This window comes from Rhineura floridana, chromosome 3, assembly GCF_030035675.1.
Source record: "Rhineura floridana isolate rRhiFlo1 chromosome 3, rRhiFlo1.hap2, whole genome shotgun sequence".
Taxonomy (NCBI): Eukaryota; Metazoa; Chordata; class Lepidosauria; order Squamata; family Rhineuridae; genus Rhineura; species Rhineura floridana.
The window spans coordinates 214406584-214425590 of NC_084482.1; the positions used below are offsets into that span (position 1 = coordinate 214406584).

General features: G+C 43.5%; 1 protein-coding gene across 2 annotated transcripts; it reads left to right on the top strand.

The window, feature by feature from the left end:
• Positions 1-3201: 3201 nt before the first annotated feature.
• LOC133381542 (zinc finger protein 43-like) lies at positions 3202-15493 on the top strand. 2 transcript variants are annotated; one of them, XM_061620770.1, is made up of 2 exons: positions 3202-3300; positions 9534-15493. In XM_061620770.1, the coding sequence occupies exon 2, from the start codon at positions 9575-9577 to the stop codon at positions 11591-11593; it is 2019 nt and encodes a 672-aa protein (XP_061476754.1). In that variant the 5' UTR covers positions 3202-3300; positions 9534-9574; the 3' UTR covers positions 11594-15493. The 2 variants fall into 2 exon arrangements, with proteins under 2 accessions (XP_061476754.1, XP_061476752.1); XM_061620768.1 differs by lacking the exon at positions 3202-3300 and adding an exon at positions 5327-5399.
• The last annotated feature ends 3514 nt before the right edge of the window (positions 15494-19007 follow it).

Sequence of the window (19007 nt, forward strand, 5' to 3'; positions counted from 1 at the left end):
ATCATTTGAATTTGGCTAATGAATGCTTTATTCTTTCATCAGAACTTAGCAGTAGTACTAAAATACTAATAAAAAAGGGAAAGAGAAAAAATACTTTACATACATCATTCAGCTGTATTGTTAATTATAGATATAGATATAAAGGATAAACGGCATTTTGTCAAAAGTATTTTTGTCTACATTTTATACCTCCTTGGTTTTCCAAGCTTGGCATGGAATCCTTGTCATGCAGAATTAATTTGAAATGCTGCATTATCATAATCATCATCTTTTCAGGACAGACAAAAGAAAGTCCTTCACACAGTTAATTGAGGAATTCACTCCCACAAGCGGCAGTGATGGCCACTAGCCTGGACGGCTTTAAAAGCGGATCAGACAAGTTCATGGAGGAAAAGGCTATCTGGCTACCAGCCATGACGGTTGTGCTCTGCCACCATCATCACAGGTTCTGCACACCAGTTGCGGAAGGCGCAGGAAGGGAGGGAGGCTCTTGCGCTCAGGTCCTCCTTGGGGGCTTCCCGGGGGGCCTCTGTGAGAACAGGAGGTTGGACTCTAGATGGGCCAGGGGCCTCATCCAGCAGGCTCGCCTTACGTTCTCCTTCGTGTAAACTTTTCCTGGACAGCCTTTTTATTAAACTTGTGCACAAGATTTTATTTTTATTTTTTCACATGTAGGAGGGACACAGTCCAGAAAGATGCTGAGCCCCTTTGCCCCTTGGTCCTCTGTGAGAAACAGCCGAGGGGTCTTCAGCCGGTGTGCTCTTTAATGGTTAATAACGACAACAAAAGAGCAGCTGTTCCTAGAGCAGACGGGGAGGTTGCCATAGATCCTGGACCTGATCTTAACTAACAGGGATGAATTGGTCACGGGAATTAAAGTGGTCAGTACCTTGAGGGAAAGTGACCATGTAATGCTGGAATTTGTGATTCTGGGGAAAGCCAAAGAAGAATGTAGTCAAACATGGACCTTGGATTTCAGGAAAGCCAATTTTAGCAAGCTCAGGGAAATGATGGGTAGGATCCCGTGGCTAGATAGACTAAAGGAAAAAGGAGCCCAAGAAGCGCCGGAGTTCATGAAGAACGTATTAGAAAAAGCACAATCACAAACAATTCCAAAGAGGAAGAAAAACGGAAGACATCGGAAAAAGCCAATGTGGCTACACGGAAGACTGGTGGAGGAGGTAAAAGTAAAAAAGAGCATGTATAAAGAATGGAAGGAAGGACGCATCACCAAGGAAGAGTACCGACGAGCCACTCAGGGTTGCAGGAATAGCGTAAGGAAAGCTAAAACCCAGAATGAGCTGAGGGAAGCGAGAAACAACAAAAAGGGGTTTTTCAAATATGTTCGAAGCAAGAGAAAGACCAAGGAAACGGTGGGACTGCTGCTCAATGAGGATGGCAAAATGTTGACAGATAACAAGGAAAAGGCAGAAATGCTCAACACCTATTTTGCCTCCGTTTTCTCCCAAAAAGGGAACAGTGTGCAACCTTGCATCGGTAGCAATCTCAGTAAGGGGTCAGGACTGCAGTTCGAGATTGATAAGGAGATAGTCAGGAAATACCTAGTTAACCTGAATGAGTTCAAATCTCCAGGGCCTGATGAACTGCATCCCAGAGTATTGAAGGAACTTGCGGATGTACTCTCGGAACCTCTTGCCATCATTGAGAAATCCTGGAGAACGGGAGAGGTGCCGGAGGATTGGAGACGGGCAAACGTCGTCCCGCTCTTTAAAAAGGGTAAAAAAGAAGATCCGGAGAATTACAGGCTGGTCAGTCTGACTTCAATACCGGGAAAGATATTAGAACGGATAATAAAAGAGTCCATTGGCAACTATCTAGATGACAATGCTGTGATTAGTAGGAGCCAGCATGGGTTTGTCAAGAAAAAATCCTGTCAAACTAATCTCATCTCTTTTTTTGATCGGGTCACTAGCCTAGTAGATGGTGGAAATGCTGTAGATGTCATCTATCTAGATTTCAGCAAAGCGTTTGACAAAGTCCCCCACAACCTTTTGATTAGCAAACTGGTCAAATGCGGACTACATGGAAATACTGTCAGGTGGATTCACAACTGGTTGGAAAACCGTACTCAAAGAGTGGTCGTCGGTGGCTCTGCTTCGGACTGGAAGGAGGTCTCGAGTGGAGTGCCACAGGGTTCTGTCCTGGGGCCGATACTCTTCAACATTTTTATCAATGACTTAGATGATGGAATGGAGGGAAGCCTTATGAAGTTTGCGGATGATACGAAACTGGGAGGGATAGCTAACACAATGGAAGACAGGAATAAAATCCAAAGGGACCTGGATAGACTAGAAAATTGGGCTGAAATTAATAAAATGACATTCAGTAAAGACAAATGCAGGATTCTGCATTTAGGCCACAAAAACAAAATGCACGGGTACAGGATGGGAAATACCCGGCTTAGCAGTAGTGCGTGTGAGAAGGACCTTGGAATTGTAGTGGATCACAAGTTGAACATGACCCAGCAGTGTGATGCTGTGGCAAAAAAGGCAAACGCGGTTTTGGGCTGCATAAACAGAGCTATAGTTTCCAGGTCGAGGGAAGTAATAGTCCCACTATATTCTGCATTAGTCAGGCCTCATCTGGAATACTGCGTTCAGTTCTGGGTGTCTCATTTTAAGAAAGATATAGACAAGTTAAAGCGGGTTCAGAAGAGGGCGACAAGGATGATAGCCGGTATGGAGAACAAGTCTTATGAGGAAAGGTTGAAGGAACTTGGCATGTTTAGTCTGGTGAAGAGAAGGCTGAGGGGCGACATGATTACACTCTTTAAGTACCTGAAGGGCTGTCACATAGAGGAGGGTACAGATTTGTTCTCTGCTGCCCCAGAGGGTAGGACTAGGTCTAATGGTTTTAAGTTGCAGGAGCGTAGATTCAGATCGGAAATTAGAAGGAACTTCTTGACGGTAAGGGCAATTCGGCAATGGAACCGACTGCCTAGGGAGGTAGTGGGATCCCCTTCGCTGGATGTCTTCAAGCAGAGGCTGGACAGCTATCTGCGGGAGATGCTCTAGCTGTGGATTTCCTGCTGAGTTCATCTCAACGCTTGCAAATATTACAGTAACTACCTCCACCTAGTGGTTGAAGGCAGAAAGAGCTCTGTTTGATTTTGCAGGGACTTCCAGTTCTCTGTGGCTACTCGTTACAGTACTTTGATAACAAGCCAACAGGGCCAGTCCCAGGCAGGCCGGGGCCCTTGGGAAACCTCGGCCGCCATCTTGGTTGATGGCAACCCTGCGCGCACAGTGCTCGCAGCCACAAAAAACAGCAGAGAGAAAGGTAGGTGAAGCATGGGGATGGCGGGCAGCTCTGAAGCTCCTGCCCTGTGATCCGCGGCTGCTGCTGCGGATCACAGAAGGGGAGCGGAGGGGCCCTTGTAGCTCCAGGGGCCCTCAGGCCAGTGCTCCACTTGGCCGCCCTTTAGAACTGGCCCTACAAGCCAACTAGACAAGTAAACATACATCATAGCAACCAAAGAGACCGGAAAACCGAACGGCACTCACCCACTCTCTGCTAATATAGAAAAATAGAATCAATGTTGGCAGCCCAGCACCCCATAGGGAGTGGCCCTGAGATCATCTTGACATGCACAGAAGAGACCGTTTTACAGTAAGGCCAAATGTCTCTTCTCCTGTGCATGGAAAGATGATCTCAGGTGGAACATACCAAAGCGGATCCATGCAATTAGCTGTGTTGTAGTATATGAATGTCCTGGGAGAACGTGCTATAGCACCGTCCTCCCAAAAGCAGCCTCGGACAATGCATAAGCATCTGTTTTGTAGTGTTTGATAAAAGCCTATCTCAGGAGCAGGGTTGGAAAAGAAGTTGGCAAGCCAAATCCTTTCCCATGTTCAAGTGGTTTAGGCAACAGAAGGCAGGGCTGAAAGGAGGGAGTTAATTGTGAAAGCCCGGCCTTAACTTTGTTTCAGATTTCCTAGCTTTGTCTCAGAATTGTGAAAGCAAAGAATGACACATAGAATGGTTCTGTTTCGTTTACTAAGAGAGTAGCCAAAAAAGATCTTCCGAATAAATGTATATGCTGAAATGCAAAGCAGTGTAAACAAGAAAAGAGAAGAGAAACAGGTTAGGAAAGCATTTGCAAGACACTTGTATGAAATCCTTAGACTTTGGACTGCTAAGTGTTTACCCTGATTAATGTTTAATTTTCTCTGCTCTGTGTGAAAGATAATAGATGCACCTCAAGCTGACATGCTAAAATATCTTGTACAAATATCAAACTGCTTTCTCATAAGTGTAGCAAACTGAATCCAAAAGAGCAACTGGCTCTTAAAAGCTGTAAACTAAAGAGCACATCCATTCATGTAGGTGTAGCCATTTACTGAAAATAGGATGGTTTCTAGATTCTAAATGGAATACGTACTAATTTCAGTGGGAATGACTACTTCTTGGAAGTAAATACAAAAGATCCCTATAGGTGGCACTGACTGAAATTGACAGTGAAAAAAGTGTTATTACAAAGGCACTAAAACCAATGAAAAAAGGACATGGAAAATGAATAAATTTGAAATAATGAAATGATACCATATAAACTCATATACAATGTAACTAAACATTGAAAATAACATGATTTCTATAGTTCTAAAGGTGTATATTGCCCATTAATGAGGACACTAATGCAAATCAAAGTACAGAAGAATAAGTAATGAATTATTTCCTATAATATTTTATGGAATCTTTTTATTTCATAAATAAGCAACACACATTTCCATCTCCCTCTGTGGTCCCCCATATATCTGAGGTTATCATACTTTGGACACATAATGTGATTCACTAGAAAAGACAATAATGCTGGAAAAAACAGAAGGGAGTAGAAAAAGAGGAAGGCCAAACAAGAGATGGATCGATTCCATAAAGGAAGCCACAGACCTGAAGTTACATGATCTGAGCAGGGTGGTTCATGACAGATGCTCTTGGAGGTCACTGATTCATAGGGTCGCCATAAGTTGTAATCGACTTGAAGGCACATACCAACAAAACATACATACACACACACACATATCCAAGAATCCACCCGAAACACTTTCACTACTTTTCACAGACAGCCTATTTATTAAAAATGTGCACAAGATTTGTATTTTATTTTTTAACATGGAGGACTGACACAGTCCAGAATGTTGCTGATCCCCTTTCCCCCTTAGCTCTGGGAGAAACAGCCAAGGGGGCTTCAGCCGGTGTGCTCTTTAATGGTTAATACCGACTACAAAAGAGCAGCCGTTCCTAGAGCAGACGGGGAGGTTGCCATAGAGGGACTTCCCTTTCCTGTCCCGGCTACCCGAAAGGAATGCCGGGAGGGAGGACGTCTCTTTCTGCTTGCGGAGGTGTGGGAGAAGCTGCGCGGAGGGAGACCCGAGATCGAGGTGCGCAATTTGGGGCGGTGGGCAGGGAGGAGGGGAATTTGGAAGAAAGCGAGACCCCCTTTTAGGAGCCCCTTTCCATCAGGGGACCCCCAGGATTTGAGGGTGCAATCCTGCCCCGCAGATCCCAGCTCTGCCCTCCTGCTGGGTCCCTTCTGTTTGGAGTATTCCTGGGAAATCCCCAAGGAGACAATCCCGAGCTAGACGGATCCGTGGTTTGACTCGGTGTAAGGCAGATTCTTCACGTTCCTTCTTTCCCTCTTTAATTCAGCCTTGATATTTTAATATTGAGATTGTGAAATACATTCCTGCCAGCCCTCCTCAGTTTTTGATTGTCTCCCAGAATCAAGCTTGCCGCTTAGTTGAGCAAAGCAAGCTGGCCCTTTAAAGTAGCAGGGCAGAGAGAATACGTTTGTTTATTGCATTTTTATCGCACCTTTTTGTCCAAGAAGTTCAAGGTGCCATACATAAGTTCTCCCCCTCCTCATTTAATCCCTACAACAACCCTGTGAGGTAGGTTAGGATGAGAGGCAGTGACTGGCCCAAGATCACCCAGTGAGCTTCATGGCAGAGTGGGGATTTGAACCCTAGTCTCCCAGGTTCTAGCCCAACCACTACAGCTGGATGTTAGAAGCACAGGAGCAGAGCCAGAATAAAACGTTGGCAAGAGTTACTCCTCTACACTTGTACGAGGCGCATGATAAAAGTGCATGAGCAGGGTTGGGGGAAAAAGTGGTCGAGAGTGGGGCTTCACACTCATGTCAGGCTTATGCTAAAAGGTTTTGGGTTTTTTGAAACCCCCACAATGTTTTTAATCATTGAGTAGCTTTAGCCTGGTTCAACTGGAACTTGGCACATGCCTCAATACTGCATTTGATTTTCTTCTGAGCATTGAGTAATTCATTCTAGTAACCAGGGAAAGCCACTATAGTGTCAATCTCTCTCTCGCTTTCTCTGTATATATATGTGTATATATGTGCATATCTATGTATATGCCCATCAGAATATAGACAGGAATTGGCAGCCTCTCCCCCTTGCCCAGATCTCCTCCCAGTAAACAGCCCCTTGCCTTTCAAGCCAATAAAAAGACCCCTCCCCTCCCTCACTGAGTTGAAACTTTTCCAAATATTGGTGATCTTCTGCTTTTGTGGTGCTGGTTGCGGCCTTCCCTGAAAGCAGCCTAGGAAAAGACTCCTGAAGGAGACCTGGGTCCTTTCTGCTCTCAGCTGGCGAATGAGCATAGGTGTCACCACCACCTGGATTTGGAGGATGGGGGAGAGAACAATCTGAGGCTGAGAGGAGGGACGAGGAAGGGTGTGGGAGTCTCATCCATTGTCAAGGGAGGAGAAGCGGCGGTCAGAGTGGAAGGGGCATCCTTTTCTAAAAATCATTTTAAAAGAATGATGATTTTAAATATATAGTTGAGAGGTGAGGTGGAAAGGCCAGACGCGGCTGAGGATTTTGAGGCGGGGGGTGAGAAATGGGCTACCCAGTAAAGCTCAAGAGAGGAGAGGAAAGAGGTTTGCCGAATACGGAAGGGAAAGGGGGGTTCAGGAGGGATGTTCTTGCCTTCAGTGAAATGGCCATATAGTTAGATCAGCAGAGAGAAGCTTTAACTAGAGGGCGGGTGGAGTTTAGATGGGCCAGTGTAGGATTCAGCAACAGTTAATTTCCCCCTAGCATGTTCTTTTTCTGAGTAGAGTTAGGCTTAAAAGGTTCATGAGTATGTTATTCTGTTTCGTTGTGCTATATAATCATTTTTCAATTATACTATTACATAGTTCTCCCCTCCCCCTGATTCATTCATATGCAATGTACTTTTGATTTCTGTTTGGTCACCACCCCCTGCCTGTGTGGCAATTCAAGAACCTCATTTTAAATGTTGACTTGAGTGGTTGGACTAAATAGGGCTATGTACTAATTCGGTAATAACTGGGCCTCTTTTTTTCTATGTAAGCTGTGAAATGGCCTCAGAGTGACATTCTGGTCCTTCCCCCTTTCCTTGGAGGGGAAACAGCCACCGTGCAGCCAGCTGAGTTAGGAGAGAGATCGTTGGGGAGGCGGGTTGGGGAACAGCTGGAGTGGGTGTGTTCTCTGCACACAGGGACTAGTTGCAGGGGGGGCTGTCTCTAACCCCCTTTACTTCTGGGGCTTCCTCTGAGGGAGTCTGTTGGCTCCATTGAGGTTTTCCCATGAAACTTTGACCACGACCTCTGAAGAGTGCTGCTGAATCAGGCCCAAGGCCGTCTGGTCCAGCATCACAGTGTCCAAACAGATGCCTCTGGGAAGCCCACAGGGGGAACCTGAGTGCAACAGCCCTCTTCCAGAGATTCCCAGGAATGGCTGTTTAGGAGTATACTGCCTCTGACACTTGATGTCGTACGTAGGCCTCAAGGCTAGGAGTCATTGATGGCCTTTTCCTCCTTGAATTTGTCTAATCTTCATTTAATGCCATCCAGGTTGGTGGCCATGCCTGCATATTGTGGTGGTGAATCCCAGAGTCAGCCTCCCCATTTTAGGCAGAATTTGCTGATTCAGAGGGTCTAAGTGGAGAAGGCTTATTCTTTCTTACTTTCCCCCTCTCACATGCTTCTCAAAGTATTTTTACCCATCTTCTGTAACGTATTGGCTGGTAGGCAACTTCACCAGCAGAATAGCTGCCTCTAGGCATGGGGGCTTGTATTCCCCCACCCCAGCCTTAGTTCTCTCTAGAGTTTAGCATTCAGCTTAAGGTGGATCCATGTAACCTTGCTATGGTGTCTTATCAGTGATGCTAGTGAGTGAGGCCGCTTGAGCCTGCCAAGAAGTCAGTTGAAGGGTGCCAAGATGCTCTGTTATTTAGCGCTTTGTAGCAATGATGTATTATTTTGGGAAAGTACCTTGTTAGCTCATTCTGGCAGCTTAGAGAGATAGGTCAAGGAACGGTCAATGTGTAACTCAGCTCACTGCTCACCTGGTCCTTATCTAGCTAATAAGATGGCCTTGCCGGGGAGTGGCTGGACCTTTTGATGCACTGCCATGGATAGCAGCTCCAAGTCTTATCTATGGCAACTAAGGAGCGAACGCTGCCAAGAAGAGTAGCCTTTAGAGGTCAAGATGATCTGCTGGCTAGTAGTGCTAATTAGCACAATGTCTTACCACTTTTAGTGTATTATTTATTTATTTATTTATTTAGTGTATTTATATACCGCCCCATAGCCGAAGCTCTCTGGGCGGTTTACAATAACTAACTACATGAAACACAAATATACAAATTTAAAAACATGTATGAAAACAAGATAATCAATCAAGGGCTATGATGCTTCAAGATCAAATGCTTTAAGATGCTTCAAAGATAGCCATCAATTGTTGTCATTATAGGTATTTGCCAATAGATGTATTTATAGAATCTTGTTTGATGCTTAGCTTGATACAGAACAATTAATCATGTATTCTGCCAAGAAGCGATGATTTAATGTAAGGTAGCAACAGATCATGTATTTGTCACCATTGTGCCTTGCCAAAGATTTTGCTCTATAAGTCACTCTTGTTGCCCAGTTCGGGGTTCAGACTGGTCAACGTTCTGTGCAGGGACCTTGCAGTCTGTTCCACTATTGGGTCCGCATGCACCCTGAAAGTTACTCAATAAACTCTCCTTGTAAGGAAACCTAGAGATCTGTCTTATTGATTCCTTGGTATCTCTCTCTCAAACCTGTAAAGCCTGCAGCCAGGGGCAATACAATACATTCTCTGTGGCAGCCCCTAAGCTGAGGTGCGTCCTGCAACTTTGCTGTAAAGTTTTAGATGAATGTTGAAGATGCACCTCTTTACCCTGCCATTTCATACATGTTTTTAATGTTTTATTTTAAAATTGATGTAACTTGCCCTGGGACGTTTGGGCGAAGAGCAGGTAATAAATGATTAATAATAATGATAATAATAATAGTCAGGCCTCCATTTTCCATTTTCACCTCAGCTTTCTCTGGTCTCCGCCTCACACTGGCCTCCTCAATTGCCTTTCCAAAATCTGTCACCAAGCAGCTACTGTTAAAATAGGTCTGTAATATAGTTAATATATTTCTTCAAAGTACAAATCATACACAGAGAGATATATGCACAGCATTTGCGTTATGCTTGCTTTTCTTTTTATCCCATCAGGAGGAGTCTGGGGGATCGTGTCTGAGGGGGAACCATCAGAAATGTTACCAAAAAGACCTGAGGAGCAGAAGATGGAACAAAAATTGGGGAGTCAAGATGGAGCAAAGAAAAGAGGAGAGCAAAATGCAGGAACTGGGGATGAATCCAGAGCTTCCCACAGTGGTGAATGTAAAATTCAACAGGAAACTCATCACCTAAAGGAAATGAGAACGCCTCCTGAGTGCAGTAAAATCTTAAGCTGCCAACAAGCCCTAAATGAGCGAGGGCATATCGCTCACAGAGAGGAGAAAGAGCATGAATGCTTGGAGTGTGGAAAGAGCTTCACTCAGCATTGCAAGCTAATTAGACATCAAAGAACTCATACAGGGGAGAAACCTTATAAATGCTTGGAGTGTGGAAAGAGTTTCAATCGGAGTGACGCCCTTACTGAGCATCAAAGAACTCATACAAGGGAGAAACCTTATAAATGCCTGGAGTGTGGAAAGAGTTTTAATCGGAGTGGCGCCCTTACTGAGCATCATAGAACTCATACAGGAGAGAAACCTTATAAATGTGTGGAGTGTGGAAAGAGTTTCAATCGGAGTGGCGCCCTTACTGAGCATCAAAGAACTCATACAGGGGAGAAAACTTATAAATGCCTGGAGTGTGGAAAGAGCTTTAGTCATAATGGCATCCTTACTGAGCATCAAAGAACTCATACAGGAGACAAACCTTATAAATGCTTCGAGTGTGGAAAGAGCTTCAGTCAGAGTGGCCACCTAACTGAGCATCACAGAACTCATACAGGGGAGAAACCTTATAAATGCTTGGAGTGTGGAAAGAGTTTCAGTCGGAGTGGCGCCCTTACTGAGCATCAAAGAACTCATACAGGGGACAAACCTTATAAATGCTTGGAGTGTGGAAAGAGTTTCAATCGGAGTGGCGCCCTTACTGAGCATCAAAGAACTCATACAGGGGAGAAACCTTATAAATGCTTGGAGTGTGGAAAGAATTTCAATCGGAGTGACGCCCTTACTGAGCATCAAAGAACTCATACAGGGGACAAACCTTATAAATGCTTGGAGTGTGGAAAGTGCTTCAGTCAGAGTGGCAACCTTACTTTGCATCAAAGAACTCATACAGGGGAGAAACCTTATAAATGCTTGGAATGTGGAAAGAGCTTCAATCGGAGTGGCACCCTTACTGAGCATCAAAGAACTCATATAGGGGACAAACCTTATAAATGCTTGGAGTGTGGAAAGAGGTTCAATCGGAGTGGCACCCTTACTCAGCATCAAAGAACTCATACAGGGGACAAACCTTATAAATGCTTGGAGTGTGGAAAGAGCTTCAGTCAGAGTGGCACCCTTACTGAGCATCAAAGAACTCATACAGGGGACAAACCTTATAAATGCTTGGAGTGTGGAAAGAGTTTTAATCGGAGTGGCGCCCTTACTGAGCATCAAAGAACTCATACAGGGGAGAAACCTTATAAATGCATGGAGTGTGGAAAGAGCTTTAGTCATAATGGCATCCTTACTGAGCATCAAAGAACTCATACAGGGGACAAACCTTATAAATGTTTGGAGTGTGGAAAGGTCTTCAGTCAGAGTGGCACCCTTACTCTGCATCAAAGAACTCATACAGGAGACAAACCTTATAAATGCTTTGAGTGTGGAAAGAGCTTCAGTCAGAGTGGCCGCCTTACTGAGCATCAAAGAACTCATACAGGGGAGAAACCTTATAAATGCTTGGAGTGTGGAAAGAGTTTTAATTGGAGTGGCGCCCTTACTGAGCATCAAAGAACTCATACAGGGGAGAAACCTTATAAATGCTTCAAGTGTGGAAAGAGCTTCAATCGGAGTGGCGCCCTTACTAAGCATCATAGAACTCATACAGGGGAGAAACCTTATAAATGCTTGGAGTGTGGAAAGAGTTTTAATCAGAGTGGCGCCCTTACTGTGCATCATAGAACTCATACAGGGGAGAAACCTTATAAATGCTTCAAGTGTGGAAAGAGCTTCAGTCAGAGCAGCAGCCTTACCAAGCATCAAAGAACTCACACAGGAGAAAACCTATAAATGCTTGGAATGTGGAAAGAGCTTCAGTCACAGTGATAAATTTACTTCGCATCGAAGAAGTCAGGCAGGGGACAAACTTTGTTAATGTTTGGAGCATGGAAAGTGTCAGAATGGCACATCAAATCATCCACACGGGAAAAGCCATGTAAATTCTTTTAATATGGAAGACGTTTTAAGCACAATTCCAGCCTTAATGTACATCAAAGGATCCATACCGTGTAGAGCCTTATAAGTGTCTGGAGTATTGAAAGAGGACAGGAGAGCAACCATGGGGAATCACTGAAAATTGAACAAAACCCAGGAGAGGAAGAAACCTCAAGGTGCCAAGTCAAACAGAGAGCCGAAAGTAGCAAGAATGTGCAGTGTTCATATGTTAATTTAGGCCCACTGCATTTCAGGTCAAAAAGATCCTTCTTCAAGGGCAACCTTCAATCAAATGCAGACTTCATTAATAAATCATGAGATAATAACACTTGAAAATTTAAATAAGTACAAAACCGACAACATACGTTGTTAGTGGTTTAGTTGTTATCTAAACTTTTAAGGCTTATTAGCTTATGATTTATTTATGTAGCCTCTATTTGATTGTAAGTTGCACTTGAAGAAAGGTCTTGCTGCCCTGAAACATGTCATGCCTGAATAAACATTTGAACAGCACATCGTCCCACTGCTTTTTGCTGTCTGAGACAGGCACCTTGAGGTTTCTTCCTCTCCTGTTTTTTGTTTGAGTATCGAAAGAGCAACAATCCGGATTATACCTTTGCTACATAATTTAAAAAATCACACTGGGGAGAAACAATAAGCTCCTGGCTCTCTGGCAACAAGTTTGGTTCCTTGAGACCAAGATGGCTGACCTGGAGAAGTGGAGAGGGTTGTGGATAAGGCGTTCAGGAAACCTATAGCTATGCCCCACTCCCAGGATGATAGCTGTCTTGCTGTCATGGAGAATGTGGGCCTTGGGGAAGGAGACCATCTATCTGAGAAGGAGGGAAATGTGTAGCATTCACAACCCAGTAGTAAACTTCCTAGATTTATTATGTGCCTGTGCCCTGGAACTGTTGGTCATGGAACCAACGAGAGGGGCGGCAACCCTGGACACATGAAATGCTGCTGTTGTTTAAAAAGGTAAAGGTGTCCCTGCACTTATAGTGCGAGCCGTTTCCGACTCTTAGGGTGACGTCTTGCGACGTTTACTAGGCAGACCGTATATATGGGGTGGGATTGCCAGTTCCTTCCCCGGCCTTTCTTTACCCCCCAGCATATGCCAGGTACTCATTTTACCACGGAGGGATGGAAGGGTGAGTGGACCTCGACCCCTTTTACCGGAGATTCGACTTCCTCCTTCTGTTGGAATTGAACTCCGGCCGTGAGCATAGCTCTGGCTGCATTACCACCGCTTACCACTCGGCACCACGGAGGTATGTATGTTGTTTACATAAATGTAAAAGTCCAGTTGTCAGGAAAATCCAACATGGTCACATTTGCCTTCAAAAGAGGATACTTCCCAAAAATAACGGGATTGGTAAAAGAAAGTTGAAAGACAAAGTCAGGAGGATCAAATCACTCCAAAATGCTTGGGAGTTGTTTAAAAATACTGTATTAGAAGCTGAAGTGGAGTGTATACCACACATCAGAAAAGATACCTCCAGGACCAAGAAGATGCCAGCATGGTTAACAAGCAGAGTCAAAGAAGCTATTACAGGTAAGAAGGCTTCCTTCAAAAAATGGAAATCTGGCTGAATGAAGAAAATGAAAAAACACAAATTCTGGCAGCAGAAGTGCAAGAAGACATAGGATGCTAAACATTTAAGGAGCACATTGCTAAAAACATAAAAAACAACAAAAATAAATACATTCAAAGCAGGAGACCATCTAGGGAGGCAGTTGGACCCTTGGATGACAAGAAGGGCAAAGATGTGGTAAAACAGGATAAGGAGATTGCAGAGAAGCTCAATGAATTCTTTGCATTTGGTGGTGGAGGATATAGGGCAGATCCTGGGAGTGAACTAACGTGCAGAAAGGGAGTCTGAAGAACTGAGGCTAATAGCAATGATGAGAGATGAAGCCCTATGCTTAATTGTCCAGAGAAAAAATGAGGAATCGCTGGGTTGGGAGGGCATCCACCCTAGAGTTCCCAAGTCACTCAATTGTGAGATTGTTGATCTTCCAAAAATATGTGTGTGTCTCACATCTGCCTCCGTTCCTGAGGACTGGAAAGTGGCCAATTTAATGCCAAACTTTAAAAAGGTTTCAGGGGCAATTCTTGAAATTACAGGCTGGTTAGCTTAATGTTTCTCCCAGGAAAATTGGTAGGAAGTATTGTTAAAGATAAAGAAGCAAGCATGGCTTCTGCAAGGGAAAGTCCTGTCACACTGACCTATTAGAATTCTTTGAGTGTCAATAAGCATATAGATCGAGGTGATCCAGTGGACATAATGTACTTAGGCTTTCAAAAAACTCTCAACAAGGTACCTTGCCAAAGACTTCTGAGTAAGGTTAGCAGTCATGGGATATGAGATGACGTCCTTCTTGTGAATCAGGATTGGGTAGGAAACAGAAGGAGAGTAGGAATAAATGGACAATTCTCTCAATGGAGGGAAGTAGAAAGTGAAGTCTCTGAAAGATGGGTATTGGGACTAACGCTTTTTAATTTGTTCATTAATGATCTATAGATAAAGGTAAGTAGTGAGATGGTCAAGTTTGCTGATGATACTAAATTGTTCAGGGTTGTTAAAACAAAAGGATTGCAAAGAGCTCCAAAAGGACCTCTCCAAACTGAGTGAATGGGCAGTGAAATCGCATATGCAATTCAGTGTCAACAAATGTAAAGTTATGCATATTGGAGCAAAAACCTTAATTTCACATATACGCTCATGGGGTCTGAACTGGCGGTGACTGATAAGGAATAAGGCCTTGGGGTCATAGTGGATAGCTCAATGAAGATGTTGACCTGCTGTGAAATTAGCAGTGCTGGGTGACCGTGGTGAATCCACCCGTATACCCCGAGAAGGCTGAGGATCCTTTCAACCCCTAATGTTATGGGAAACAATTTCTGCAGGTGTTTGTCTCGTGACCTGACATTTCCCAATACAGAACTGAATCTTTAATAAGAAAAATTAGGGAGAGAAAAAACGACAAATCGGAATGCAGAAAAGTTGGGGTGTTCAGTCCTTTGGGGCTGGAACTTTGGCTCATCAACTTTGTACTGATCTTGCTTTTCTACTCTTTATGTACACAAATTTCTTATTTTAATGTTTTTACTTACTCCCAGGTGAGGTTTATATTTCACTTTTATTTTTCAAACTTTCCCCCTTCATCTCTGTTCTTCTGGAGCCCATCTGCAGGGCCTTACATTCAGCTGGTTCCTTTGAATCCCTGCTTGGATAGGGAGCTGTCCTTTCTTTCTCTTTTCTTAATATTTAGGATAAATGCTTATATACCTGTACCATAGCGAAGCTTTAACTAGTTTGGACTGGTGGAAGGGAGTAAAAGAAAGTAGAATTGCATAATAGTTAAAATTAACATTGGTTTTGCATGCCATAATTGTTTGTAATAGTTAAGTTGCATCTTGTTCTTCTGAGTAAAGTTGACATAGCCATATTCTGTTTTCCAAGTAATGATTATTTCTCCCTTCCCCAAGATTCGATAATGTGCTGTGGATTTCTCTTTGATATTATCATGCTCCTGTCTTTTATGGACTGGAACGTATTTAAAATAAATCTCTCCAAACACGTTTTAGACGCTTGGGTTCTCTTTGATTATCACTCTCCTGCCCGTTGGCCAGTTTAATCTGGAGACCATGTCTAAGCCACTTCCTTCTCTCTCTCTCTCTCTCCCTCTCTCTTTGGAGCAGGATCTCTCGCTCCTCCCCTATAATCCCTCCCCTTGCTCTGGTGCCACTTAATGCTCATTTTGGGAGGAGGAGGCCATGGGGTAGTGGGTGGGTTGGTGTGCACACTGGCACTGAGCAGAGAGAATCCCACTTTCCTTTCTGAAAATAAAACATTGGACATCATAAAAATAGTGTTATTTGGGGGGAGTTAAAAAGCTGAAGTGAGAAAAGCTAGGGTTTGCAGGAAAAGGACCATAACCACCTCTCAGCTCAGAGGAAAGTGATCTGAGCCAGCACCTGTCCGTAGTCACCAGTGAGGTGCCCACTACAACATCTGCTGCAGCTTCGTGGGATCGGTTTCAGTTGATGCGGTCTGATGGCGTGGACAAGGTGCTTGTGACGATGCGGCCAGCAACGTGTCCTCTCGACCCTTGCACTTCTTGGCTTATTAAAGCTTGCTGAGGGGGTTTGACTGAGTGGATCCATGGTGGTCAACGTGTTTTTGCGGGTGGGAGTGGTCCTAGCTGCCCTGAAAGAGGCTGTGATCCAACCGCTCCTGAAAAAGCCCACCTTGGACCCATTGATTTCGAACAACTACTGCCTTTGTCACAAATACCCCCTTTTAGAGAATGTGATTGACAGGGTAGTGGCACAAGCAATTGCAAGTACTCTTGGATGAAACATTATCTTGACCTGTTCCAATCAGGGTTCAGGCCTGGTATGGGGCTGAATTGACCTTGGTCGCCCTGATGGATGACCTTTATCAGGAGAAGGACAGGGGGAGTGTGACCCTGTTATTCTTACTTGATTTCACTGTGGCTTTTCATTGACCATGGTATCCTTCTGAACTGACTTGGTGAGCTGAGTATCAGAGGCACTTTTTTCCAGTGGTTCCGATCCTAACTTCAGGGTCATTTTCAGAGAATTGCATTGGGATGTTTTGTTTTAATGTTTTTAAAGATGTTTTGTTGTAACCTATTTTAATGCCTTTTTATGATGTTTTATAGTGTTTTTGTTTGCTGCCCTTGGCTCCTGTTGGGAGGAAGGGCTGGATATACTACTACTACTACGAAGAAGAAGAAGAAGAAGAAGATTACTAATATTACTAATAATACTAATATTACTAATAATACTAATAATACTACTACTAATAATAATAGTATTTGATGACATGCATGTGCGTGCACCTTTAATTTTTTAAAAACAAAAATACAGCTCTTGATGTACCAGATTTGCACAATTCTTAAAACTATGAGTGTTGCTCCAAGCCTGGCAAAGATTTGGAGTCTCGTGTATAAAAGGCTGCATCTTCTTTTTCTTTCCAATTCTGGCACCTGCAAGGTCAATTTTTAAAATAGTTTTAATACACTTGCTTTGTGTAGGAGCACTTCTCTGCAAAAGAGTGGTTTGAGTAAAAAAAAACCAAAATGTGCCTTCTACAACAACTGGTGGAAAAAGGCAGGCTGAATCCTTACCTTTAGATTGATAGAAAGAAAAAGGAAGGCCACAGGGCGGGTTACAGTTTTAAAATACAGCATTAAAGCTATTAAAAACAACCTAAAAAAAGCAAAGAGGGATAGGTCCTAGAATATACATCTCAGGTATTAAAGGCCAGGGTTAAGTGGTGTGTCTTCAGCATTCACAAAAACGACAATGAAGTTGCCAGACTACAATTTCAGGTCTCTGGTTTTCGCCTGGAGACCAGATTTTTGGGGTCCTCTCTGGGTGACTCACCTCAATCTCTGGACTTTCACCTTTCATTTTACAAAAAGTAAAGTTTCTAGGGGTCTGGTTCAAGAGGATATACACCAAAACGTCAGCACAATGAATTAAGAACAGATAAAAACATCATAGCTTCAGCATGCCTGGGTAGACTTGCCTGATCAAAAATGTTTTTAGCAGGTGCTGAAAAGAGTATCATGAAGCTGCCTAATGTCAATAGTCAGGGAGTTCCAAAGCATAGATGCTCCCACTTTGGCTGACTGGCTGACAGGATTTTTGTTTGTTTGTTTGGGGTTTTGTTTAACAATCCTGCCTGGTTGTGCGATGGTGAGTGTTCTGCCTTACTCATAGGAATTTTGTTGTGGTTGGTATGGTATTGCATTTAGGAAAGCATCACTGTCTTTTGTTTTTCTATTTGCATTTCATTTACCTTTAACCTCACTCCCTTACATCCACAGAAGCAACAACAGTGATTCCACGCACTCAGCTCAACCCCCTTAAACTCACTGATGATGCACCTTGTTGGTTGCATGACAGTTTGTTTCTTGCCCAGTAGTGGACATTCCAGGCAGGGGGTTGTCAGCCCTGCTTGAATATCGATATCCACAATACTGGGCACCTTTCTTCCTACAATGTCCTTCTGGTTACTGACCTAGCCTGAGGATACATAAACCCTTCTTGATATCTTTGCAGAAAATCCCTAGTCAAGCATTTCCAACAGCACTATGCAAACCAAATCAGAAGTAAGCTCTATTTACTTGTATGGTGCTTAGTCCCTTAGTATTTAGAATTGCAGCCTTCAGGGGCATCCACCTTTCCTCCTGAGTGCTCCCATCTAACATCTCCAGAACCCTAGGCTCCTTTCTTCCTACAATGGCCTGGTGACTGACCTGGCCTGAGGGCACATCAACCCTTCTTGCCAGAAGCAGTGAAGGGAGATAAGGAGTGATGTTTAGTCACTCTCTGTAAGTTTCCATGAAAACAATCCTTTGCTTTTAACTGTATATAAATATGGGTGCTAGCTTTTCCTCTGAGGGCCTGATTGGAATATCCCCAATGCGTTGGCTAATGAAGACTTTTTAACTTCTAAATTCCGACTGATTCTTCCACAACACCCTTAAGAAACTAAATTTCCAATGATTCTGTGTTGGGATTCATGTACTTCAAACGTAAGTTGAATGTGCTTAAAATGCACGGTGTGGATCTGCCCTAGTATGCTGTGCATTCGTTAGTGAATTGAAAGGAACAATTTTAAAAGATACTTTTTTTAACAGCGCTGTAGCTCAGTGGTAGGGCACTTGCTTTGCATGCAAAGGTCCAAAATTCAATCTCTGGAAGAGACTATTGCCTGGAATCCTGGAGAGCCAATGCTCGTCCATGTCATCAGTACTGACCTACATGATGCCAAATGGCCTGAGTCGGTATAAGGCAGATTCCTTTGTGCCTAAAAGAGGGGAGAGACCCCAGGGCCACAGTGACCCCAAAATTTATGTATTTTATTTACAACATTTTTATATTGTTTTATTGTAAAAACAACCTCAGAGTGGGTTATAGAAGGAATTAAAATAAAATTATTGGCAAAAATAGTTAAAAGACAGGTATTTTAAAACATTCAAAATAATAAAACCAGCAATGAGTTAAAAACATAAAAAAGTAATAGCTTCTACATGCCTGGGTAGGCTTGCCTAAACAACAATGTTTTTAGCAGGTGCTGAAAAAAGTACAATGAAGCGCCTGCCTAATGTCAATAGGCAGGGAGTTCCAAGTGTAGGTGCTCCCATACTAAAAGATTGATTTCTTGCAGGAGCAGACCAAGTACTGTGTGGTACATGTCACATGAAAAGCACACCTTGAACTTGG

What these genes read in the sequence shown, in the direction of transcription:
- LOC133381542 (XM_061620770.1), top strand. Translation starts at nt 9,575, where the DNA reads ATGTTACCAAAAAGACCTGAGGAGCAGAAGATGGAACAAAAATTGGGG.